The sequence below is a fragment of the Dermacentor andersoni genome, chromosome 5, assembly GCF_023375885.2.
Source record: "Dermacentor andersoni chromosome 5, qqDerAnde1_hic_scaffold, whole genome shotgun sequence".
NCBI lineage: Eukaryota > Metazoa > Arthropoda > Arachnida > Ixodida > Ixodidae > Dermacentor > Dermacentor andersoni.
This window is the reverse complement of record NC_092818.1, coordinates 39405207-39433091: the sequence shown is the minus strand read 5'-3', so window position 1 is coordinate 39433091 and position 27885 is coordinate 39405207. Positions and strand designations below refer to the sequence as shown.

The following is a 27885-nucleotide window of genomic DNA, read 5'->3' as shown; positions in this document are numbered from 1 at the left end:
TCCCCAAATTTCTCTGAAAAGATAGCTCTCTTAAGAGCTTCAAACACATATGAGTCCCTATATATATGTATATATATATAGAGAGAGAGAGGAAGGGAAGAGAGAGAGAGAGAGGGAGATCGAGATCGAGCCCGATACAGATCGAATTCAATTTGCAGAAGGGAGCCAATCGCAGTGGCACGCTTCTATATCCAAATCGGGCTCGATCGCGATCAATAGTGCGCCGCGTGACATCAATTGATGGTACGTGGCGTCATTCAGACCGCGTACGCTTTATATTCATACACGACGACTTTCCACCTGTAGTGCGAGGTTTCTGTAAGCAGCGCATTACTTCCTCTGTGACACGGCATGTTAATGTCCGCTGTGGACCGGCATGTTAATGAAAATTTTATATTTGAAGCGATTGGCGTAGGTAATATCTTTACATCCTCCACACGACAAATTTTGCTAAGACAAATGCTGGAAGACCGTGATCCAAGCTCGAAATTTCGTCTGCACATGACGAGATGTAATCACGTATAACTGTGTTTAATTCATAGCATGCAAACGTTACAGGACATTTCAGCGCTGGCAAATTGCAATTTCACCAAGCGTTATTGGGAAAGAAATTTCTGTCACGTACGGCAAAACACGAACCGTGCGTCAAGTGCGGAAGAAAGGTAAAAATACAGCATCCTGCATATTTCGCTGCGTTCGTTCGAAAAAGGGTTTTGCGCTCACCGCAGCACGGCTTTTGCAAAAATTTTGCAGAAATATTGCATCTTGTAGTCTACGTCGTTCAGTATAAGACTTGGCACAGTTACTTAACTGGCTTTTAAGAAAAAAGTGCAAATTTGCCTACACCTAGGATTATCTCAGCTACCGCCGCGACGGTGCAAGCGTAAACTTTTTTCGCCACCTGCCGACAGCTGCAGAAAACAGCCTTTTAAGGAGGGTTGACGCGTGTTGCCCACTTCTGGAACATGTAACTGCCCTCCGCGAAGCGCTGCTTTCTGCAGCTACCGACAGGCCGCGAAGCAAGTTTATGCTTACGCCGTCGCGGCAGTAGTTCACTTCTTAAAAACCAGGCAATTAACTGTGCCAAGTGGTATATTAAACAACGTAGACTCCAAAATGCGGTTTTCTTGCAAAATGTTAGCAATAACCGTGCAGCGGAGAGCACAAAACCTTCTTTTCGAACCTACGCAGCGAAATATGCAGGACCTGTACATTGCTTGGTGGCATTCGCCGCTTCTCTATTTCACAGAGGATGCTAGTGGTATCTGTCTATAATTGAAGTAATGATTGTCTGGTTGGTCTAGTGGTGTTACCAACGCGGCTTCCTGTTGGCTTCTTTCCGCAAGCGTGAATAGAGCGCCCTTTATTTTGTGGGAAAGCAGTGGCTATTGCGTGATCGTTCGGTGTTTATCATCCCCTTAGCGTGCACCGAAAGCAAGCGATGACCGAGAATTCCGCTATAAAGCGGCGTAAAGTGTACTTAGACAAGGATGGCTACTTCGACGTGCCGACCTCTACTTGGTATAGGCATGAAAAGGCGCACACCGTCGCCGTCGCATCGGCAACCTCACGGGCACCATCTACGAGCGTCGGCATCAGTGTGCAGTCGGGAAGCGCGACAGAGGCTTCGCCTAACACATCGCCATGTGGGTTAAATGACGGATACAACAACGCAGTTTCTTCGGACCACGGCGGCAGCGACAACTTCATATTCGACACTGATGACGAACCCGACGAGAGGAACAGCTCAAGTGCAAGTGGCACTTCCGAAAATTGGGACAGCTCTGACGGTAACGACGAATACGTTACTAACAAATCCTTTGATGATGACACGTTGCCGTCCTGGTTTGCGCAGTACGGCGGCGAAAGATTGCCGCACTCAAATGTAACAAAGGCGGCCGCAATAGCAGCAGTAATGTCGTTTGCGCTGTATCATGGTTTGACGTGGACAGCACTGGGCGACCTAGCGAAGCTGATAAACTTTCTTGTTGGCACAGATGCCTTGCCTCCGGCCAAATTCACTTTCCGGAAGCTCTGGGCGGGAGACATGCGGGATATTGTGCAGCATCACTTTTATTGTGAACCATGCAAACGCGTCATGACAACGCATGGCAATTCTGCTGAGTGCAGCAGCTGTCACAGTGTCAGAACAACCCAGTCATTAAAAAATAAAGGTTGCTTCTTCTTCATTCTTAACCTGGCAACGTAACTCAGGCTTATGGTTCAACGGACCAAAGAGGAACTACATGAAAGCCGTGAAGCACTTCAGCACCCGTCATCTACCATTACTGATATTACCAGGGGTCAGTGCTACAGCAGGCTGAGGGAAGAACAGAACCTTCGCCCTGATGACTTGACATTGACAATAAATACTGATGGGGGCCCTGTATGGAAATCTTCGAAGACGTCAGTGTGGCCCCTGCAATTTATTGCTAATGAACTGCCACCGTATTTGCGATTTAAACACCCGGTTCTTGCAGGGCTATGGTTTGGTAAAAAGCATCCAGAGATGCAACTGTTCCTTGAGGGGTTCGTGAATGAAGTAAACTGCACAGGGGCAGTGAAGTGGGCTCACAAAGGAGACGTTCATGTGTCAAAGCCTCATTTATTGTGTGTCTCCGTTGATGCACCTGCGAGGGCATGTGTGCTGAACGTGGTGACCTTCAATGGATATTTTTGTTGCACATGGTGCCTGATTCCAGGAGAGCACCGAGAAGGTAAGTAAAATATCTTATATTTCTATCAGTCTCTGAAAAATGACTAATATGTATGTTTCTTAAAAATGTGAAAGTTATTCTTGGAGCGTGTAATGCACAGAATGTGTTATACGGATATATACACTTTATAAAATACTGGTATTTCATATAATTATGCTGACTATATGGTGCAATCTAAACATGATGATGCAGGTGCTAGATGTTAGTGACAAAATCGTACTTTGTTACTTTCACTTATGTTATTGTTTCACTGTTTTATGTGCATTAGGGAGCATGCGGTACACAACGGTGTCTTCTGTGGAACAAAGAACTTCAGACCGTGTCAAGAGTGAGATGCATCTGGCAAGCAGGTTTAGAGACACCATCAATGGCTTAAAGGGGCCGTCAGCCTTGATGAACTTGAAAGGTGAGTGAGGAGCATTGAAGCCCTAATTCCTTTCCTAATTGCAGTAATACCTGTGTCACATGGACTTGGCTCAAAGATTTCAGTCAAGGGTCACTGAAACTGCCAACCTCTGTCAAACTCGAAAGAGTTGTGATGCTGCCACATGGCACTTCATAACGGCTATCAAGAGTTTCACCTTATGAAGGAGTGGGACGTTGGTTGCCACACTAAATCTGCACAAAAAATAGACAAAAACACTATCATTTCTAGCACTATCGTCGCATATGTAGATTGTTTTTAACTATATAGCAGCACCCATTTCGTCGTTATGTCAAAAGACTGTCTGTTCGATGCCTTTAGAAGTGCATTCGTGACACTGGTATAGATTCTTGGCTTCACAGCTTTTCTGCTTCTACACTGTGGGCAGTGCAAATAATTCTCTGCTGTACATGTCCATAACATAAACCACATGCAACATGTTTTAGTGATAATTGTTTTCAAGAGGACTGACTCTTGGGCTGTAGTAGGTCTTGCATTATTATGATGGTACATTAGCGCTTGTCCTTTTGTTCTTTGTGTCTGTTATTAATTTGCGCTAGTCTACCTTGAGTATATTCATCTTCAATTATAACAAATATGTGATTCGAGGCAAAGTAATAATTTTTTTCTGCAAATAATTCATGGGGGTGGCAGACATCACATTTTGTGTGTAAAATGCTACAAGCTAATATTCATATATAACTAAATTTCTTAAGTTAACTGCCAGTATAGCAAGTTTAAGAGCCTCGTATATGGTTTTGTAGTCCCATGGCAGAAGTTGGGGACCTGTGTGCACAGCATGGGTACTTGTTAAAAACTCTTCACGTTCACCTAGTTAAAAAAAATTAGACTCAAAACTTTGAAAATGTTAAAGGGCGAAACACACAGGACAAAAAAAAAAGACACAGACAGCACGAGCACTAGCTTACAACTCATGTCAAAAGGAAGCTGTCCACTGCTGGCGTACTTAAGCACATGCGCAAAAACAATCACGATCACTAAAGTTTCCATGGCAGAGGCTGAGAATACGTGATCCTAAACTGACATGAAAAAAGAAAGCTAATATAAACTTGGAAAGGACCACAAACTAGACAGAAATATCTTTTTTTAACAAGTGCCGTCTGAGGACATACCTGAAGGAGCTTATCACCCACTAAATAAAAACAATTCTTTCTCAGTTAATGACACAGATGGCATACTAACAACTGCCCCCATCCCCCACCTAATCATCTCTGATGGCTCAGTTTGATCATGCAAACATTTCACGCTGTACCATAGAAATAATCTTCTCCACCCAGTTTCGTTACACAATCATTCTACACCGCGCCAAAAAAAAAAAGGGAGGCAGCATGAGTTTCCCGAGTGGCTCCTTTTTGTGTGGAAGCTAGAAATCAGGTGTAACCAAAATATGCAAGAAAAAGCATGCAGAAAAGTATCTTGTTTGTCACAGCAACGTTTTCTACTTGATCGGAGGGGCAGTTGTACAAAAGAATATCTGACAAAACATGCAAATTCTTTTAAGAGCGAGGTAGGTACTAATCTTGCCATGCATTTTAGCTAGTGCAAGTGTAATTCTGAAGACGTATTCTTGGATGATCACTTTCCACGATCCTGTCACCTTCACCTGATTTTGTACACGGCAAGTTCGGCGACTAGAGGAGTTTCAATCAGGCTGTACTGAAGGTGATATCTCTGAAAGTGACTGTCCGAGAATGTGTCCTCAGATTTCCACGGGTGCCTTGATTGTGCGAAAAAAATTGTGAGGTGAGTGCCCGAGAAATATTTGAAGCAGTTTTGATACATAAGAAGGCTTCTTTATAGCATGCAAAATCTTGGTCTCATGAAAGTAATCTGGAAAGACTGCCTCCTTTTCTGTGGTAAAATATCAGAGATAAGAAACTCTAATGAGGACAAGGATAAGGAGTAGTTCGACAAGACGAAGTAAGGACGACAGACAAGGTGCTGAACTAACAACCAATGGTTTACTGTGGAAAATGCAATATATACAAAACACAGGTTGAGCGCAGAACACCAATGAAAACAGCGCCTGCGCCAGGAAAGGAATAAGTAAATTACATCACGTGCAGCGTCATAGCAGGCTCTCATGTTTTTAACGAATAGTTCATCTCACAGCTACGCACGGAAACAGGGTACACTGATGCTAGAGTTTCCATGTGATTTGTTAAAAAATGCTTCGCTAATCTCACATGCACTTTGCTCTGTACATCTACCTAATATTGTGCATTTATCAAAGAGGTTAGCAGCTGCACTCTTTGCAGTTCTGGGATAAATGACTGGGTAGACACACTTTCAGTGAGTAGTATGCATGCTCTCTCAGCCGGTCATTCAAATATCAGCCTGTTTTGCCTATGTAGCCACGTTTGCACCTTTTGCGAGTAAAATATATTTTTGACATCTTTCAATTGGTAATAAACCCTTCGGTGCTAACAATCGAGCATCCCTCCGACAATAAGATAAGATTTTTAGACGTCGAGATATTGGTTCGAATTCATCACCACTTAGTTGGACATACAATGTTATTATTTAATCTTTATATAAATGACCTTCGTAACATTTCTTCCTCACCTAATATCATCATGTACGCAGACGATACTAATCTTTTTTTTGCAAATTCTTCCTTGCAATGCTTACAAAAAGAAATAAATGATTATTTAAATTTATTATCTGAATGGCTCTACATCAAGAAACTACAATAGAATGTCAACAAAACCAAATATATTATATTTAAACCGATAAACAAGCCATTGCCTGTTAATATAACTGTTCTATTTCAAGCAAAAGGGTTAGAACAAGTAACAACACAAAAGTTTTTGGGGGTATGGTTCCAAGAGAACCTCTCCTGGGACAATCATGTCAATAAGCGTAGCAATGATCTTAGCAAAGTAGTAGGCTATATGTATAAAATAGGCGATCTAATACCTTTATGGCTAAAGAAAGCAATATACTTTGTCCTTTTTTACTCGAACCTAACTTATTGTGTTTTGATTTCAGAATCAGAATCAGAATCAGAATTTATTGTTAGAATTTGGGTCATATTACAAGTATTTAGTATGCAGGAGGAGGTCCCATAGTCAAAGACTGTATCGGGACCTCCTGTACAAGAATAGTTATGATGAATGACATCTCAAACAACAGTAGCATATAATAAGGTATTACATAAGCAACAGGAAATGAACGTTAACAGAGCAAAATACAGAATTCATTACAAAGAATAACATAAAGAGTTGCATGTGAAGAAAATACCAGTAGTTTATTTACAAGAACAAAAACAAACAAGAAAGAAAAAAAAAAAAAAGAACGGACAAAAAAAAACGGTTACAGTAAATTTTCTTATTAGATTGTCATTAATAAATGCATTTTGAGTTCCCTTTTGAATTGGTGTAAAGATCTTGTATTTTTCATAATGAGAGGAAGAGTGTTCCATATTGATATGGAAGTGAATTCCACGGTTTGTTTACCGTAGTTAGTACGGATTCGTGGTAAAAGAAAATTGTTATTCAACGCGAATCTGGTGCTACTATTAGTTGTCAGGTTAGATGATGAAAATGTGATCGATGGTAGCTCATTATGTAGAAATCTGTAGAAAAAAATACATAGGTTGTATTTAGTGAGCCCAGAAATAGTAAGGATGTTATTCTCGTGTAGTAAGAAAGTGGCATTAGAAAAGCATGAACTATAGGTAATTATTCTGATGGCTCGGTTCTGAATTGTTTGTAAAGATGTAATATGAATATTATAGGTGTTTCCCCAACATATGATACCATAAGTAATGTGAGAGTGGACGAAAGAGTGGTAAAGTGAGAGCATTGTGGTACGTGTGAAGTAAGGGCGTGCTTTAATTAAGATGCGTATACCATAAGCTATTTTCTTTTTTATGTGAGCAATATGATTGTGATATTTCAGATTACAGTCAAGTAGAACGCCAAGGAAAGATGAACACGAACTGGGATGAAGGCAGTGGGGACCAAGACTGATAGGTGGAATGGAAGCTATGTTTCGCTGATGTGAAGAGAATACAACAAATTTAGTCTTAGTTGCATTAATAGATAGCATGTTTACATTACACCACCTTAGAATGTTTTCTAAGTCAGCATTTAGTTTATTAACGAGAGATGAGATATCTTTATCAAAAGTGAATATAGTGGTATCGTCAGCGTACAGAATGCATTTTGTCGAAGAAAGACAATTAGGTAAATCATTAATATAAACTAAAAACAGGAGTGGCCCAAGGATGGAGCCCTGAGGTACACCGATGTTAGTAGTTCGCTGTCGAGAATAAGCACTGGAAACAGAAACAACTTGAACCCGGTTATATAAGTAGCTTTTTAGTAGTGAAAGGGCAGGACCGCAAATGCCAATTGCTTCGAGCTTAGAAAACAGGATAAGATGGTTAATGCTATCAAATGCTTGCGTTAGATCGATGAAAACTGAGGCGGCGATAAATCCCTCGTCAATAAATTTTTTTAGTTGGTCCGTAAGATGAATAAGTGCCAGCTCTGTGGAATACCCATGGCGAAAACCGAACTGACATGCAGAGATGATATTAAATTTAGAAAGATATTTTGTTAGCCGTATTTCAATTAGTTTCTCAATAACTTTTCCAAAGAACGGCAGAATGGAAATAGGTCTGTAATTGTGCAGTAGTGAGTTGTCGCCTTTTTTAAAAACTGGGATAACTTTGCCACGCTTCAGTTCAGAGGGAAATAAACCTGTCCTGAATAATAAATTAACAATAAATGAAAGTATGTCTGAAATTAGGTGCGAAATAAGTTTAATGTTAGCAGGGTGGACCTCATCAATTCCAGCGCTTGTCACTTTTAGGTTATTTATAACAGCAGTTATTTCTTCTGGCGTTGTAGGAAATAAAAAGAATGAATGAGGTAGACGATTCATGTTAATGTTTTCTGCAAGAGTAGGTGGGTTGTTAGGAAAGAAAAAACTACTAAAAGCCTCAGCTATTTCAGCAGGGGAATCGAGCTCTACTCCATCCTTTAAAATTCTAGATACCTGGTTCAGTCGTGAGTGTCTGTTTAAAAAGGAGTTGACAATCTCCCATTTCTTTTTAGTGTTATTAGCTGCCTGTAAAATTCTTTGCTCAAAATACAAACGTTTAGCTGTTTTTATTTTACAGTTAACAATGTTACAGAAGTTTTTATATCTGGCACGTAAGTTCATGTTAAATGGTTGCCGTTTAGTTTTCCTATATAAGTTATCCCGTTTGCGCATTTGTGCTAATAACTGCTGTGAGAGCCATGGATTGTGAACAAATGACAAATTTTTTTTGCACTTCTTCTTGCAGGTGAACTTACGGAAGTATGATGTCATTAGAGAAAAAAATTTGGAGAAAGCTTTCTGCGGGTCATTTAGTGATTTAATATCAGACCAGTTTGTATTAGCAACAGCACTTATGAAGCCATCTTTGTCAAGAACGTCTTTAGTGTGTGAAAGTGGGTAAGGTTGTACATTAGAATTGAAACGTAAAAGCAGGGGGTAATGATCACTGATGTCGATGTGCAAAACTTTTGCCTCTGGTGAATGAAGCAGGTTAGAAAAAGCATGATCAATGAGTGAGCCTGTACCATAAGAGACTTCGCGTGTGGGCACATTGATTAAGCAATCATATCCGTAGCTGTTGAATAAACTGGTATAGTTAATACAAATTGGTGATGTTTCATCGAGTAAATTAATGTTAATATCACCTATTACAACAACATTTTTATTTTCTAGTGATATAGTATGTAAAATATGATCGAGATTGGTACAGAATTCGTTGACTGACGATGAGGGAGAACGGTAAATGCAGCCAAATATGAAATTCTTGTTATCTTGAGCAAGAAAGCAGTTACTGATTTCAATCCAAACGGATTCGCACTTAGTAACGGTTAAGGATAGATCATGTCTTCGTCGATAAGCAATATTAGAAGAAACATATATGGCAGCACCACCATGATTAGTCGTCAATCTGTTGCAGTATTCCACTTTATAGTTAGGGAAGCAATACAAATTATTGTCATCGTCAGATAACCAGGTTTCAGTAATGGCAATTAGTGAAAACGGATTAGTTACTGATGCGAGGAAATTATCGATAGCGTCGAAGTGTTTACGAAGACTCCTAGCATTAAAATGAATGATAGAATGAAATCCATTTAGGAAAGAATTCAATTGATCGGTTTCTAGTGTAGAAGCCATGTTTGTTGTGTCAATAGGTTAAACAGTTATGCCTAGTCTAATTTGGTTAAGTCGGATTCGTCACGAATACGCAGAACTTTGCTGTTAGTAGTCTTCCTAGCCTTAATTTGGCAGTTGTCCGTCCAAAGGAACATCCAGTTTTTTTCTTTCTTCAAAGTTAGAGCTTTGGAGAAGAGAGCCTTGTTAGATGGGGTCAAATGCTCATTTACAAAAACGGGAGCGTTGGAAGAGCCGGAAAATCCAATGTCACTAAGACAAAGTTTAGCTTTACGTGCTTTACTAACAAAGTCAGCTTTCTTCGTTCTAGAATGAAAACGAGCGATGATATTTTTCTTGTCATTAGATCTGGTGGGAACACGATGAACAATGTCCAGATCGCTAGGCGATACGGGACAGCCAATTCTGTCCCCTACCGTTTGCATAATTGTAACGCAGTCCTCTCCTTGGGAACAGGGAACGCCTTTGACCTCAACATTGCTAAGGCGAGAGTACTGTTCTAGTTCCTCAACCTTGCGAGTCAATGACAGGTTCTGAGATTTCAGCTTGGTGTTCTCAGCGATTAGCGTAGCATTTTGGCTACGTAGTTCTTCTATAAGTCCGTTAAAGTGTTCAGTGCTAGTACTCAAGGAATCAACTTCCTTTTTAAGTTCCACAACATCGATCCCAGATTCTTTCATCCTCAACAAGATCTTGCCAAAGACGAGTTCATGCGTGTTTTTAGCCATGTTGTTAATCTTTAGTTCCAGCTCTTCAATTTTTTTCGATAGTTCTGCATTCGTCGGCATGGTATGCGTATTAAAGACAGGCTCAGATAGAAAAAAAAACAAAGAAAAAAAGGAAGAAAAAGAAACGCGATTGATGGCAGCAGCAGCAGTGGAGAGGAAAAAAAAAAGAGAAAAAGGATCAAAGTTTGAATACCTGCGCAAACAGAAGATTCCTGCTTAGATTTGGAACATGCAATGCCGCTGCTGCCAATGAAGAGCAGGCGTCGATGTCGGCTTGTTTATAGGGCGCCGTGCGATCGCAGCGAACTCCAGTGGTGATCTTGCCGATGCTGGGCGCAGGCCCCGATGAGGCTACGCAGTCGCAGATTCACCCCGTGTGGATGATGCAGCGCCTTCCAGGAAGCAAAGCGGTGGGACAGCACCACGAAGATGATCGCCGAAGAAACAGAGGCCGACAAGGAGAGCTGCGCAAACAGAAGATTCCTGCTTAGATTTGGAACATGCAATGCCGCTGCTGCCAATGAAGAGCAGGCGTCGATGTCGGCTTGTTTATAGGGCGCCGTGCGATCGCAGCGAACTCCAGTGGTGATCTTGCCGATGCTGGGCGCAGGCCCCGATGAGGCTACGCAGTCGCAGATTCACCCCGTGTGGATGATGCAGCGCCTTCCAGGAAGCAAAGCGGTGGGACAGCACCACGAAGATGATCGCCGAAGAAACAGAGGCCGACAAGGAGAGCTGCGCAAACAGAAGATTCCTGCTTAGATTTGGAACATGCAATGCCGCTTCAGCAAAAAACTATGATAAGTTATTAAGCTTGCAAAAACGAGTAGTCCGAATTTTTGAAAACTACCATTGTAGGCCGCGTGACTTACCCACACACAATCTCTTCGGCAAACATTTACGAGCAAATCAAGTATTTTATTAGAGATTACTCTTACATATAAAAAAGCACAGGCTCCATGTCAGCATACCCACTTCTCCTCGATACCCATTACGTTATCAAATCATGAAAATACCATTCACGCATACTAACTACGGACGTCAGGATATAAACTATCAAATACCAAGGCTACTAAACATCGTTGAGCAAAATGATTCCTGTGCGCCTAATTTTAAGCAATGTATAAAAAATCTTCTCATACACAATCAAATTATTTATACATAAAATGCTATCGCACTAAGATTTTTTTATGCACTTTATATGTTTTCCTTAATCTGTGCTGTAATGTGAATGCACAAACAAAAATTGAAGCATAAATGTCTTTTTCACAAAGTCATTGTATAATGTACACATTATCTTCTTTATTTGCCTTTTTCATACATTGGATCATCATGTAAGCCAAACGCGCTTAGGAGCAAGAGCCCCTGTCAGGCCTAATGGCTTTTAGCTCGTTTCCTCTTTCTGTAATGAAGAAAGAGAATAAACTTCAAACTAAACTAAACAACCCACGCTCAAAGAAAAGTATTGCAGTCTCCTGCCTCAGAGCAGCTCTGACCCGTTCATGCCACCACCAGGTGGCTAGTAGCTTCATGCACCAAGTACACTGTGTTACGCAGGCTGGATATCCTATGGCCCTGCTGACTGCTCTTTCAAAAAGGCTTTTGGTGATCCTGACCAGATGAAGGGCAGGGCGCGACACACAGGACAAAGAACCTCATGTAAGCAGAACCGTCATACCCTATGTCCATGAGGTCTAGTATAGATTAAAAAAAGGTTGCAGGAAAAATAGGCATGTGTGTTTTGTACAGCGCAGGGAACAAGCTCTCAGCACTATGCGGCAAACTCAAGAAGGAAAGCCCAAGGAAAATCATTGGTGAAAAAAAACACGGAACGCCATTTGCTGACTACACATACGCAGTTTTATAGGATTTCACTGAAGTGTGGACACTGCAACTAGGCCACACAGGCCGATGTTTGAACGACCGGCTGAGAGAGCACATGTGCTCACTGAAAGTGTCTGTACCCAGTCATTTAGCCCCGCACTGGAAAGAATGCGGCTGCCAACATCTCTGTGATAAATGCAGAATATTAGGTAGATATACAGAGCAAAGAACACGTCCCGTTTGTGAGGCGTGTTTTATCCAGTCGTGTGGAATCTCCTGCGTCAGTGTACCCTTTGTTTCCCTGCATAACTGGGAGATTAACTATTAGTTAAAAACATGACAGCCTGCTATGACGCCAGATGTGATTTGATGATTTCATTCCTTTCCCGGTGCAGATACCATGTTTTTTTTTGGTCTTCTGAACTCGGCCTGTGTTTTGTACATATTGGATTTCCTGCAATAAACCTGTGGTTGTTAGTTCCGCATCTTGTCTGTCATCCTCACTTCACCCCATCCAAGCGCTGTTTGTTTGCATCCTAATGATGTACCAACCAGCCGAGATCAGTACACTCCTTAAGGAACGGTAAGTTAGCAGTGACATTCATATTGCAGTTTGATGCAAAAAAAAGAAAGGGCAAATGTAGGCACAGTATGATAATAGAGAAATCTGTATCAAGACTCATCGAGGGGGGAGAAATCAAACATTAAGTTCCGAGGTGACAGCGCTTTGTATTTCAAGAAACAGGAATGATACACAGCTCGTACAAAAGGTTGCTGCCAGTTTGTTCTGATCATTTTTGACAAACAAATTTTCTCAAGCCCCTGGGAGAGAGGGCAAAAGCAGGCATGAAGGGGCATTGTTCTGAACTAAAACAATGGAATCCTCTATGTTTAAATGGGAAACACATTGCGAATCAGCATTGCTATCCAACCTGGGTGAGTGCTTTGCCACGTGCCTGTGCGTTGAAGCTCATAATAAGTGTAATAGGGAAACTAATCGCTGTATGTTTTCTTACATAAGCTACATGTGTTCATTCAGGTCTGGACCTTGTGAACGGCTACAGCGTTGAGTACATGCACTGTGTCCTACAAGGTGTTGCAAAGCAGCTGACAGAAACCATCCTGTCAAGTTCAAATTCTGATGAGCGCTTCTATTCAGGTAATGTGACTCTTTCCGGTGCCATTTATTTTGTAATATTTTGATTACGTAGTGAAATTACAAGATGCTTGACTTGTAGAATAAGGTGGATTCACAAAGCAAACAATGTCACCAAATGAAATTGCCTGACTGTGTGTCATGGGATTTTGCATCATCAATTTGATGTTTTGTAATTGTTCACAATTGTGATGGATCCTTAAGTATGTTTCACTCGATATTTTTGGTGCATAAAAGTGCACTTGTCCTGGTTATGAATATTTCTTTGACATTTTAAAAGGTGCATTACCATCTCCATTGTGTTTGCAAGCATCTGTTGATATGGGAGCAGTGTTTGTAAAGCATGACATTAGCAGGATCACATACTCTCTAGCCGCGACACAGCTGAGCTTTCATTTTGTGGACTTTTATTCCTAGTCAAGTTGCTTGCTTAGGTCTTTTGTACTTGTCTGCTTTCACAATTTTCTCTTCCAGAAAGTGGCAATCGTTAGTGTATCATCTCGTGTGTATGACTCTACCTTGAGAAATAGCTACTCAATCTACACTGCCATGTTTGCTTGTATATACAACTACTGCAGACAACTTAAATGAATAGAGCAACCTGAATGCATTAAAATTGCTTACTTTCAGGGGCATAGCCAGAGGGTAGCACATTAGGCATGTTCCCCTCCCCCTGAAAAAATGTTATATATATATACACCACTACACCACTGCTTAGCTTTAACATCCAAACTAGCACTTCTGCAATCAATGACTTGTCTGTTTTGGTTGTTCATCTGCACTCTTTAAAAAGTTTACATCCTTTGGGGCTTATCTTCTCCCACAACAATAATCGTCATCTGCCTTGCTTGTGTTTCCTTTCTTGAAAACTTGGTGCTCGCTACTTTCTTGTCGAAAATGCTGTGCCACACTGATGACTCACAAGCTGTTTGTGACTTGGAAGTACTGGGCTCGCAGCATTAAAGAAAGGGAATGTGGGCAAGACAGATGATGATTATCATTGTGGGGTTAGATACGACCCAAAGGGTGTAAACATTTTTAAGAGAGCATGTTTTCAACCGATTCTCCCATCACCATGGACAAGAAATCTTTATGTGTAGTATTTTTTAACTGAAAAGAGTGCTATGTTTTAATGTCCTAGAAATAAAATATTGCACTTCCTTATGACAATTTTTAGGCATGTAATGCTGTTTATTTTGATCTATTTTGAGCAGTGCACCCACTTGTTTGCATAGATGTGTCGCGTCACGCTGATGAAATAATTAAATTAGGTCGCGTTGTCTGTTATAGGTGCACCATCAGCCCTTTCCAAAATAGATGCACGGCTGTTGTCCATCAAGCCACCTCACTGCATTACAAGGCTGCCACGGTCTGTTCAAGAAAGAAGCCATTGGAAGGCATCTGAATGGAGAAACTGGCTCCTTTTCTATGCTCTGCCTTGCCTTAATGACATTCTGCATCATGAGTACTGGAGGCACCTTTCCCAGCTTTGTGAGGGTATATATATCCTCCTTCAAGAAGAACTCACCATTCTTGAAATTGACAAAGCTGGTAAGATCCTAAAAGATGTGCTACTGCATGCATGCAAGCCAAGTTTGAAGTCAACACCTTATGTGAGCTTATGGTAATGTCTGCAGATACGCCGCACACAGACTATCAGTCCACGGTTTGTACTGCAGTGAGTTAACCTGTTGAATCTTTCAGCGCTTGTATGACCAAAACCATGTCCACATAGCAGAGATCTTGAAGACGAGCATGGCAAATAAGGTGAAACATGCCAGACATTATATTTCTACAGAAACCTGCAAGGTGGAGAGAAGTAATTATTTAATAAAGGCAAAATGAGACATGCACCCAAACATTGCAGTTGCTTCGGAAAAATCCCATGCAGGTTCCTCGAAAGAAAAGCCTCACAGTTGAACAAAAATTCATCCTGGTCCGGGGCTCGAACCCAGGACCACCACCTTCCTGGGGCAGCCACTCTACCATATGAGCTTGGGCCAGGACCAGGATGAATTTTTCTTCAACTGCGAGGCTTTTCTTTCGAGGAACCTGCATGGGTTTCCTTTGTAGCAATTGCTACGTTTGGGTGCATGGCAAATTTTCCCTTTATTAAAGGAACAAGCTAGCCACTGATTTATTTAGAGTTGGCAGAGCGAAGCTATACCGGTAGCTGATGAGGTAAGCCTTCTTACACATAGGAAAAACAGGCATAAAAATGTAATATACAGCATGCATAGTGCATGCATATTTTTTTTCTGCAACATGCACAGAAATTAAAAGGTCATTAATGGAGTTAGTGACCTCCTTTGTGCAAGTACGGCTGTGGAAGTTCCCTTGAGACAGTCCCACTCTTTGTTAGCATCTTGATTTCTCAAGAGTGACTGAGGTACCAGACGGGGTGTGCTGGTAAATGTGTACTTCCTTTATTCCTGATGAACAAATTATTCTCCCATGCACAAGCTCAATGACCAGCCTGGCAAAATGTGTTTGCAGAATTTTATGTGTGTAACATGGCACACTACATAGATGTTTGCTTCTTCCTGTAGTAATTTTTCTTTTTCTGGCTGCCTGAAATCAACTCATAGGGGCTACAAGATTCTGCCAGCACTCTGTATGTTCTGCCTTTGTAGCTTATGTATGTACAGACCACGCCAGGCTTTGCTGTTCTTTCTGACGCCAGTGGCTTTATTGCGCTCCTATGCATCGCATTCTTTAGGATATTCTCAGTAATTGGGATCGAACTAAACAAGTCTGCTGCAGCCAACCTACGTATTTGCTCGAGTCTTGGCTAACCCCTGAATGTCTGAAACTATAAATAAAAAAACTTACCTCGAATGTAGGCCAAAAAACAAGTGAGGGCAGTGTCTACAAAATGAAAACAGCACTTATTCAGTATGAACATGCCGAGCTCAGTCTATGTCATTGCTGCTAGCCTCGTACGCTTGCGGATGCATACCCACGCATGTGCAGACAGTGCTGCACAGCGCGATCTCCGTAAACTCGGCGCGATCTCGGTAAACCACTCCTCTCTGTTATCACATGCGTATCTTCCTTATTGCCGTCATCTCCTCGTTGCGACAAATGCAAAAAGCATCTCCGATTGCCCCTTCATCAACGGGCGTTTTTCTCATCGATGCCCAATTCCGGTCTGGCTTGAATGTTTGTTGATGCCTCTGCGGCTAGCACAATTTTTCGACTAAAAGCGGCACTGCAGTGTCATCACCTAATTGGTGTCATTGCGATAATACCGCGCCGCACACCGATATGACACAGGCCAAAATGGCAACGTCGTCGCTCGTGTACTTCAGTTGTCTACTGGTGCGGCTAGTTGTGGCTACGATACTGACTTTTCTAGATGGCGCTAGCTATGCACCACCTAATTGGCACCATATTTAATATGTTCAATGACAAACTGGCATGTTTTCAAAATCCTCGAAGCTAAGCTGACCCTAGAGCTTGGCATATGACAATTTGAAAAAAAAAATAAACTATTCGCCTAGATTCAAATAAATGCGGTATTTTCTTGGTTATGGAAGCTGGCCTGCAACATGGAGGGCACAGCCTCAGCAGCAAAGAGTTCATATGCAGAGTTGTGTTGGAGTGTGCACCCATTATATGGTAGCAGACCTTTCTGAGCCTTTGTTTGGTGACAAAAGCAAACATGTTCTCAGGATAGCTTCAAGTTGCTGTCCAATAATTGCTAAAGTTATTGTGGAACTAGCTCACCTATCAACGAAAGTTAATTCAGTGTTCAAAGATGCTTAGACTTTGTTTCTTTGTAGGTTGGTATGGTAAAGGAAGTTCTTTTAATATAATTAAAGTGTCAGCACACCTAAGAACATTTTAAGACCATGTCTGGGTGTGCACAAAGGTTGAAAACTTGCACTGCCAGCACATGACAAGAAAATACAACACAGGATGGAAGCCATGCAAGAAGTGGTGGCATTAATTTCATTGTCAAAACATTTTGTTAAAAATGATAAGTCAACTGAAGCTTTAAAGGAGCTCGTAAAAATAATTGTTAGGCGCACCAGATGAATTCCATAATGAAATTCCTCCATTCTTGCCAATGCAATCCTTGACTGTGGTACAAACAAAGCATATGTGTACAAATTGTTAGCATCACCCAATAATGTACATTGAATATGGTAGTCACATGTAAGAAGCTGATCAAATCATTATAATTTTTTGTGTAAGGATTTACCTCCAGGCTGGCTGTTTCTTTGTACCTCTTGGTCATGAAAGTTGTGTGTAAAGCAAAACCCACAAACTTACATATATTTAGCAGGCCTGACCAGCTCAAGCCATTTGCACATCAACTCGGGCTTTCCTCCTATTTGTAGCACCTGTCCTAACTGGAGTGAACGTTTCTGTGATGACAGCTAGGGGAAAGGCTATTATTGTAGGCACCAAAATATTACAGAACTGTCCATCTTGGCTTATGGAATCTTGGGTCACCGCTTCCGAAAAAAAAATGCGCAGTAGTTGTTATGTCTTTATGTCATAGAAATTTGTTATGAGTCTTCTGCACCTTTTTTTGATTTGCTTGTATATGTTAACACAGCTAACTTTGTGTAGAGCACTTGTCTGTTGTGCTCATATTTGTTTCACTTATTTGTTTTCTCTTATAAGCCATGCACCTGCCGGCCCTGCAATGCAGAGCAAATTTCCGTGAAATGTTGAAATTTCTTCTTTGCTGGTCAGGTTACGACCGCACTTTAGATGACAAAAGCTGGGGTTGCTTATGGCGAGACTGTTGAGGCTACATGTTAAACTTTGGAAAAGCACTGTATTCCTTCTAAATATCAGACTGGTTTCAGTGCACCAACCCTGCAGGGATGTTTTCATATCGAGCAGTGTGAGAGTACATGTGTATGCCTTTAGGCATTGTTTATCTGCAAATATTTAAAACAAATTGAGCCATGCCCTGTTTAAAACTATTTTGCTTTTCGGAGTCTCTTCTCAAGAACTTTGTGTCAAGGTGTGAAGCATTATATGGTGTGGCATTCATGACATATAATGTCCACGCACTCCTCCACCTTGGAAACTGTGCCCGTTCCCTTGGGCCCCTTTGGGCACATTCTGCCTTCGTGTTTGAAGGGGGAAATGGCACCATTGTGCGGCAGATTTCCGCAGCAAAGGGCCTTCCAGACCAAATTGTAGAATGAGTCGTCATGTCTCAGCAGCTGCAGCGTCTACTTGGAAGTCCACTTCTAGCTTCTGAAGAAAAAAGGTTGTGCAATGGCTTTCTAGGATATTCACCTGTGAAAAACTTTTTGTGTGTAGATGGCTTATCACTGTTGGGCACAGGTAAGAAGACAGTGCTCAGTGCTGAAGAGCAGGATGCACTGTATAATCGGTGTGGAGTGGCTGTGTCCCATGCTGTGGAATATGAGCGATTTGTGCAAAAGAAGCAAGTTTTCCACAGCACTGGATTCAGAAGACCTTCAAAATCTGATACGACCTTTGTGCGGACATATGCTGGGTGCTATGCACGAATTGAGAAAATACTTGTGCTTCAGGAGACAGGCTGCTGCTATGTTATCTGAGACCAGTAATTATAGCAGATGTTCGTGCCATTCCTCCTCACATAAAGGAGTGTTTCCTTTCGTGTGATGGAACGCGCGACGTGATCTTGCCTGATGAAATTGTTGACAGTTGTTTGTGTATAGATTTTGTGCAAGAAGATGAGATGTTCATTTGTGACCTGCCGAACAAGATTGAAAGGGATTGAAGAGACACTAAAGAGAAAAATGAGTTTAGCTGTATTAGTAATTAACTGTTCCTCATTACCAAAAACAAAGTGTCTAAAGCTACTGTGGAATGGAAGATCCATAAGGAAAACACTCTACAGCAACTGCATTCCACGAATCTTCTTGCTGCTTTCAGAATACTAGGGTTCAAACATGTAGCGAGCTGCTTATCACACATGTATACCAACCCGTCATCACACAAGTGAAGTGGTATCCTGCACAAACAAGAGGAATGAGTATGTGCTGCAGCACACTTCAACGCCAATCGGTGCTAGCACAGCAGAAGGCTTGCTGTTGTAACGAAAGAGCCATTTACAAGTGATCTGGGTGTTGAATACAATACAAATAAGTTAGAAGAGAATATTTGTAAAGCGCACAAGAATGTGCCTTCGAAATACTGAAATCAACAAAAATAATGCAGCAGAGGCCTGAACAGTTTCCAGGTAATGGTTAATATCTCAACTGAGGGTACAGCTTATGAAACTTCAGTAGTATCTGTAAATTCCACACTGTAGTTTAGCATTCGATTTTACTGCCACACCTAATTTTTGTAGTTGATACTTTTTTCTCTTCATATTTTGGGGCCCGTTTTCGTTGCAAGGGTTCCCAAATTTATTCCACAGGACCGAGAGGTTTTTTGAATGACACATTGGAGTTCGGCGAGCTGTCTAAATAAATCTGCCCCATGTTCCTTTCAGTGTATTTTCAATTTAGAGCTTGAATTAAAAAATTAAAAGCATCACAACCCCACTTCGGTAGCCTTCATGAATAAGATCATTGCGACAGTGGCAAGGGTCACTCGTGCTTGTTTGTGAACGAAAACTTAAGGCGGCTTGAAAAGCGGTCAGCAGAGCTAACTGTTAGGAGAACAAGTGCGCTTCTCTGCTTTCATTACTAATGATTCTGTTAATTTGAGGGTTGCAGTTTAAACGTTGTAGTTGTGAAATTACGCTAATGAACATATTTTTACTAATCACTTAAGTGGACCACTAATGCAGTGTAATTGCATAATTGCACTATTTGCGATAAGCATGTCACAGTATCGTGTTGAGGGCCACCAAGTGGAATGCAGGTATTTGGCTTTAAAAGTGCCCATCAACACTACGGAAGACGTTGAAGTTACTGGAATGATAAGCATGTCAGTCTCTGTAGGCTGTGCCAAAACAAGCATGCTACACTGTAAGCCACGGGATAAGTGCTGAGGCAAAAGAAAAACTGATTCAGCTGTTCAGCATCATTATGCTTGATGTATCTTAAAGGTAAACAAGACAAAGTAAATGATAAATGTCAAGACGTGCTTCCATAATAACAGTGCCTTATTTGTCTAACGTGCTTGTAATGAAATTAGTTGGGGGGTGAAGGACGTACATTTAGTCTCATCTTACGAACAAAGTCACTCGTACTATGAGAAGATGCTGTGTATTCCTGAAAAGATGTGAAGTGGCAATGCTGTCTTGAAATTGTTGCACTAGCTTGGCATGATGTTATAGATTTTGATGCCATTTGCTCACGCTTAATGAAATCCTTACGAGTAAAAATGAACGCATTGTGTTCCAAAAGAGCCAATGACTGAATTCAGGAAATTTTAACTCCTGCCTAATTACAATGGCTTAAATGCGAAAAAATGCTTTGCGATCTGTGATGTCACACTGACTGGTTTCGGTGTGAAATAAAAAAAAATTGATCATGATTTTATCTTCTAATAATCACCCCAGCTGCTGCCGCAAAATCAATGAAACTAATTTTTAGATACTTTTTATTGTAAGCTGATTCAGTACATCTCTTTAGTGTCTTTTTGATGTTGCAAGGTAGGCTCTGCACTTGCAATGCAACTCATGTAGAACACCCTTTTTTGGGAAACATTTTTCTTATTGGTACCCAGCATTTAATGTTTGTCATATTTAGCTTTCAACTTCTTGCCCACATTTTTTCGAAATGAAGATAGTTCTGTTAGAACCGTGTGTTTTGTTTGGTCATTTTATGGCATCTTTAAAAACCTACATTTTCATTTTCTGTTGTGGGGTGTAAGTATGCTTCTAATAGGAGAGAGTACGTTTGTGTGTGGATAAAGCCAAGTAGAGGGACAGCCTATTTCCTCATCAAAGGATTGGAATATTTTCACACTCCTGCTTGATCTACCATGCATGTTTGGTACTTTTCTTTTTGAGCAAAGGGTGCTATCACTTGTATTTTGTTAGTGTTGTAAAATCATGTTCTCTGTGCTGTATGCAGTGCTGTGTCAATTGCACCAGTCCACGTTTCATGAAAGTTGCTACATTCGTATACAAATAAGATGACTTATGCCAAAGCTATGCCAAAGAGCGGTGAACAATGCACGTGACATGAGCATATGCAAAGGATGCTGTACTTGTATGCCTTTCTCCACTCAGATGGTAGTGCTGCAACTGGCATATGTATATAACTACACTTACGTACACTGATTGATGTTCTGTCATTTTGGTGATAATGGATATTGTTGGCTACAGCTGCTGTAGAATTTATGCTTTGTCACTGCAGTCATCGATTGATCTTTTCAATGCCAGTTTTGTTAGACTTGCTTGATAATTTGGTAATCTAAGCAGTGCTTCATAGAGCCACACCCCAGCCACTCCTTATGCCTATCCATAAAGCCATATATGCATAGTGTGACAAATTTCGAAAGCCATATAACAATTTTGCTAGACATTTATAACATCTCCACACATCACGTCGTAAGCTTGTAGTTGCAAACTAATTCAAGTCTTCATTTTAAGGTTATCATCCTCGCCCTTTCCATTGGCAAGTGATTTTTGACTTCCGCATGCAATTCATTGCTTCAAGACGTGTTCACTCACTGTCAAACTAATTTTCAACCACAGTTTCTGTGCAATACAATGCATGTTAGGCCTACCAATATGGCTTGAATGACTGGATGGCATGGTGGCAGGTGACAAGGCGCCATTGGAAGGTTGCTGCTATTTTTACTTTAGCGGCCATGAATGGCAGTCAAGCCCGAGGTTGTGTTTACTGATGGCTGATTGCCTATTGAGGGCCAACCTCCTCATTGCTATCAAATTTGCCTGTAAATGAGTTTGTTTTCTCACGTTATGCTTCCTGTATTTCTGAGTATCAAGTTAGGTGTGCGTACACCCTTGTCCTACTGCAGCATCTGTTTGGTAGTATTTTACCTCTGTCCTTTGGCTCCTATGCTATCACAAAAGGAACATACCTTTGTTCAGTAAGACCCCAATTTGGAAAGTAGTATTTGTACATTTTAGCCATTTTGTATCTTGCTTTCTATTCTTAATAACATTGCACATTCTTGTGGTATATCATGACCACCTGCTATAACATGACAGCAGAGTATTGGTAGACTAACTAGTTTCTTTTTTGTAATATCTTTTTGCACTAGGGAATTGCTATTGAAATAGCAGTGTGAAAATATTTGAATGTTAGAATTCAAATCAGAATAGTTCCAGCCATTTCTGTTTTTTTTCTACACTTCTTTACTACACCGGCCCTTTCTTTAGGAGTAAAAAATATAGGTTGTCCAAAGGGCGTGCTAGAGGGGAACTGGGTGAAGCTGACCATCCTGTTTGTGTGGAGGTTGGAGGTTGCTTCATGTTCTCCTTTGCACCAAGAAAAATATGTTTAGTGAACCTAAGCACCAACTTCCCGAAGTGCAAGTTCTGAAGTGTTTTCCAGTGCCCTTATTTTCATAAGCCACACTAGCTACTTTTCAATTGGGGTGATGCACCACTGGGGAGAGGGCATTCGGTGTGCCCAGAAAACTGGTGATAATAAATTAAATTACGGGGTTTTACGTGCCAAAACCACTTCTGATTGCGAGGCACGCCGTAGTGGAGGGCTCCGGAAATTTCAACCACCTGGGGTTCTTTAACGTGCACCTAAATCTAAGTACACGGGTGTTTTCGCATTTCGCCCCCATCGAAATGCGGCCGCCATGGCCGGGATTCGATCCCGCGACCTCGTGCTCAGCAGCCCAACACCATAGCCACTGAGCAACCATGGCGGGTAAAAAAAAAAGCTGGTGATAGTGTCAGCATCATCTGAAGCAGGTGAATTGTTACAGTGGCTTCCTAGAGTGGAGTCTTTGGGCACTGAGTGTCCAGGATGCACCCTCTTGGCCACATAGATATAACCAATTACCCATAGCTTGATGGTTGATGTCAGTAACCGTATCTAGCTGTGTGATCTGGTGTGCCACCTTAGCAGAAGCAGAGGGCAAACTTCCGAAATGCTGATGAAACTGTTGAGCCACATCCATCTGTTGAGAGTAAAAAACTTCTCTATAGAAGTCATAGGCAGTAACTGGCCTCTATGAATGAGGGTTGCGTGGGTACTGATCAAAACGTCGATCAAAAAGGTCATTGTAGGATTGTTGGGCTAGATCACAATGCAGACTGTCTCTGTAGCTGCTAAAGTAGACAGTGAACATTGTTAAACTGCGCGAACAAACGGACCACATTGACAGCATGGGACAAGGACGGGCGCAGACTTGCAACTAATGTTTATTCCACAAAGACCACATATAAGTACACCCCCGACATACACCATTGCGCATACGCGAAAAAAGAAAAAAAGAAAAGGGAAGAAAAACCTTGTATATGCAAAACGCGACCTACCTTCGCTCGCCAATAAACCTCATCTCACTGTTCTGTAATTAAACTGAGGTGTCACTGGCACAGTCTTGTCCCTTCTTTCTAATATGGTACGCCTCGAGTAGCTCTCTGGCTCGGCTATCTCGGCAGCGGCACAACATCTTTACTTCCTTCATGATCGGCTTGCACGTGCACGCCAAGCAGTGGACTGGCAGGTGCCCATTCATTTTATTTGTAATTGAGAATTCATGCTCACGCAAGCGCACATTCACGCACCTTCCTATTTGGCCTATGTAAACTTTACCACATGATAGAGGTATCTGATAAACTACTCCAACACTGCAATATACGTGGAAAATGGAGTGTTTTGTTCCGCACCCTTGGAAGCTATCTTTACTTCTTCCTACGTGCGAGCATAGCCCAGCGAGCTTGCCGGGAGCCGAGAACGCTATCTCAACTCCATACCGTTTGACAACCTTTTTTAAGTTGTGGGAACTCTTGTGAACATAAGGCACAACTTTACGTTTCTTATTTTTGCGCTCCATTGTGTCTTCAGTAATATTGCCTTCCATCTTTATCTTCTTAAGCACTGCCTCCACTACTGCTGAAATGACTGATTGCGGGAAACTCCCTTCTTCCAACCTTACAATCTGCCTGTCAAAGCTTTCCTGTATTTTGTGTGTGCAGGACTTTCCTGAGGCTGATATGATACACTGGGTGGCTATTGCCCGCTTTACCGTTTTCGAATGAGCCGTATCGTAGGGCAACAATTTCTTTTGGGATCTTGGGTTATATTTCCGGCAGACATGGTCGTCACAGAAGCTTGTAGCGCTGTCTAAGAACTGAATATTATTATCCTTTGTTAGTTCATGGGTGAAAGTCAAACCCTTGCCAAGGCGCTGAAAGATGTGTAGTACACCTGCGATGGCGTTGTCATACGTGGAACTGGCTTGCTTTTTTAAATGTACAAGAAAATCGTCAACATAATGAAACACGGTAACAACCTGGTCACGATCAATCCCTTCGTTTACCGCTCTGTCAAATTCTGATAAGTAAACATTGCACAAGATTGCGCCTGTCCTTGTCCCATGCTGTCTCTGTGGTCCGTTTGTTCACGCAGTTTAACAATGTTCGCTAATATGTACCAACTCGCCCAACAACAAGTTCTTCTAAACTATAAAGTAGACAGTGTGTACCGGGTGCTGCCAAGGAGTCAAAGTGGGTGCATAAACAATGTCTCAAAGCATTGGAGATGTAATATCGTAGTGTATAACATGCCTGTGCTAATGACCCGGGACGTGGGAGGTATTCTCCATTTCGGTGGGGGAAAAAAATGCAAAAACACCCATGTACTTAGATGTAGGTGCACGTTAAATAGCCCCGGTCCACTTTTATTGCCATTAATTTATCATTTCTTTAATACATTTAGTAAATAGAAGTAATTTCCACTACGTTGTCCTTGGTGTCTTTGTTTGTTGGCTTCTTATGGTATGATTAACAAAAATCGGGCACTTCCATTAACCCCCTTTCTTCTCATCACTAAGGTTGTGTAGTTCTAGAGCCTTGGCTATCAAGTTTCCAAGTTGCCCTTTGAGTAGGCCGTTCACCTCCCATAAGAGCAGTTTTGCAAAATTGCTCCCCTTTGGAATGACGTTGACAGCAGATTACTTCATTCGATGCATAGGACAAATAATTGATGACCTACGTATATTGCTGTATTGGGAATGGTAATGTCATGCAGTGTGTAGGGCAGACAACTTGCAGTCTGATACAGTTACAGAGTTTGGCGCACGAACAGACGGGAATGCAGTCAAAGGTGATGGCATCGCACAGGATGATATGAGATTTTGATACGAGAAAATTAGTGGCCATTGGGTAGGTTTGTTTCGCACATGAAAGTAGTTAGATGTGGGAGAGGAGAGACTGCTTTGTGCTGTAGTTGACTCAGTCAAATCAAGAGTGGTGGAAACATGTCAACAAAGATGCAGAGACTTATTGGTGCTTTGTTTGAAAATACATTGTGATTTCAGTGAAAATAGAAAGCACAGCCAAAAGTGCTCCATATTAAAATTCATATTTTACATTGCTTGCACATTACTTGTCTTTATGGTGTAATGGTTGGGTCATTTGGTTACATATATGTCTGTATGAATCAAAAGAATATATTTTTGTGTAGTCTGCATAGGGAACCTGCACAAAATTGTTTTGTGCTAATACTTGGGTGTGCATAAACACCAGTGGCCATGATCTATCAAGTGACCTACCCCATTAACATATGTGCTGCTGTGTGTTGCTTGTACAATCCTAAGTAAAGCATCTCATCTCCACAACACACTAGCAGTGGCCTGCTTGCGATAGGGTATGTCTAGCATTTTTAATAAGAAGCAAAAAGTAATAGCAAAAAAAGAAATTCATCCTTCAGCACGGAAAAAATTAAAAGTAATTCATAAACCTTAAAAGTGTCCCTCACAGGCACCAGTTATTAAACTTTGTACCGCAAAAACTACGCATTGTAACTTAAAGATATCTCCGTTCGTCTTACAATTAAATGGCATACCTTTCACGAAATATTACAGGATGTACACATTTAAGCTCACTCTAAAAGGCTTATTTAGCATTACATGTTCTGTCATAAAGTCTGGTTCCCTATTTAGTGTAGTGCGCAAAACAATGAGGTGGATTTGCTTTTTCACCTTCGTTAAAATTTTCTTTTCTCTGGTGGGTCGCATTTGTTCTGATTACAATAATTCGCTACATCTACATTGCACTGTATAGTGTTCAGTGGAAACACTATATATAGCTAATCTCCAACAATGCCTTCATTAGAAATAAAGCCTAAGTTGCTTTTGTCTTCTATAATGTACATTATATAGCTTGTTGATGAACAGTTACATTCATATACACAGGAAAAGCTGCTGCAACATCCAGGCCATCCTTCATTGCAACCAAAAAGAGCAAAACTATTTGATTTAAAATGCTGCATACAATAATTTCTATCGTTACTGTGTAAAATAAACAAAGCAATCAGAAAATGTTCGACAGTTATGTCCGAAGGTAAACATCCTTACTGATGTTTTGTTGTTGACATCTGCATGCTAAGTTTCCTGAAACTCCACAGATTTAGAGGCTGGGACAGCGCATAAAAAAAGAAACATTGTTAACAACCTAATTTATGCAATATTTGCTGATTGTTATAGTCTGCAGAACTATTTTGCAACAGTGCACTGTTACAATAGTGCTGTGCCTGGAAGAACATTATCCTTCAGTTATATTAGAATCGAGTTGGGCATTTTTGTTAAAGTGTCAGTATTATGTGCTCTCATAATGTGCTACATGCATCATTGTCATTTGTACCTATTACTCACCAAATTATATCAGAATAAAATTTGTTTGATATGAGGATTCCCTGCCTGCTATTGATCTCTTGACACCCACTGAGAAAATTGTGGTGCTTCTCACAATAATGATGGGCTTGCATTTTACCATAGCCAAATCAGTGAAGTATAGGTACATGTCTGGAATGCTTTACCATCATCTTCAGTATTCCCAATTTGAGGTGAACTAGTTATTTATTTTGTGTGCTGTACATGAAAAACTGGAAATAAAAGTTGCACTGAAGCAGCTTGACCAGATCCCACTACCTACAAAGGATGGCAAAGCAGTGAGATCTTATTCTCAACAAAAACCAACATGAAAAACTCAAATCATTAAAATAATAAACATTACTATTAACAGGCTCAAATTTAGCAGGGTACAATAGTTAACGATTAAGCGTCAGTATGCAGAAATACTTGAATAAATGTTAGAAAAGTACATGTGCACATTGAATTATATAAGCAAAAACTGGGACTACTGTGATGCCATTTGGCAAATCAAACATAACCCTCTGTACACATCATGAACCCACCCTAATGACTGTGTCTCTACTATTGCCATAAGCCACGTGTTAGGTTATTGATGTCGCATGCATTCACCCATTGTACTCCTGCTATGTATCCCACTATCCACCCAGTACTCCCAGCACGCCACCATTCAACCACTATTCACACAAGTCACCCAGAATGTATCCTACTATCGGCCCAGCACACCCCTCATTTACCCACCATTTACACAGGTCACCCGATATGTGTCCCACCATCCACCTAGCACACCCACTGTTCACCCAGCACATCCATCATTCACCCACGATTTACACAGGTCACCCAGAATGGGTCCCACCACCCACCTCACGCACCCACCGTTCACCCAGCATATCCATCATTCACCCACCATTTACACTGGTCACCCAGTATGTATCCCAACATCCACCCAGCACACCCATCATTCACCCAGCACACCCACCATTGAGACAAGTCGCCCAGTATGTATCCCACCAATACATCCCACCATCTTCCACTACACCCACCATCGAACCAGCATACCCACGATGAATTCCACCAAACCCACCATGTTTTCCGTCATGTACATCAAAT

The 27885-nt window shown here is 41.2% G+C and overlaps 1 protein-coding gene and 1 long non-coding RNA gene across 2 annotated transcripts; both read left to right on the top strand.

The window, feature by feature from the left end:
• Positions 1-2218: 2218 nt before the first annotated feature.
• Positions 2219-17445, top strand: LOC140218535 (uncharacterized). Its single transcript, XM_072288307.1, has 5 exons — positions 2219-2717; positions 2986-3123; positions 12940-13059; positions 14347-14612; positions 17374-17445. Exons 1-5 carry the CDS (start codon positions 2219-2221, stop codon positions 17443-17445), a joined length of 1095 nt encoding a protein of 364 aa, XP_072144408.1.
• On the top strand, positions 6146-10251 carry LOC140218456 (uncharacterized). The gene is made up of 2 exons (XR_011894721.1): positions 6146-7406; positions 7437-10251. It is a non-coding gene; the product is annotated as an uncharacterized lncRNA (long non-coding RNA).
• Positions 17446-27885: the final 10440 nt, after the last annotated feature.

What these genes read in the sequence shown, in the direction of transcription:
- LOC140218535 (XM_072288307.1), top strand. Translation starts at nt 2,219, where the DNA reads ATGGTTCAACGGACCAAAGAGGAACTACATGAAAGCCGTGAAGCACTT. An exon ending in TGATGAGCGCTTCTATTCAG is followed by an intron (nt 13,060 to 14,346) that starts GTAATGTGACTC and finishes TGTCTGTTATAG; the next exon opens with GTGCACCATCAGCCCTTTCC. An exon ending in AAATTGACAAAGCTGGTAAG is followed by an intron (nt 14,613 to 17,373) that starts ATCCTAAAAGAT and finishes AGCCATTTGCAC; the next exon opens with ATCAACTCGGGCTTTCCTCC.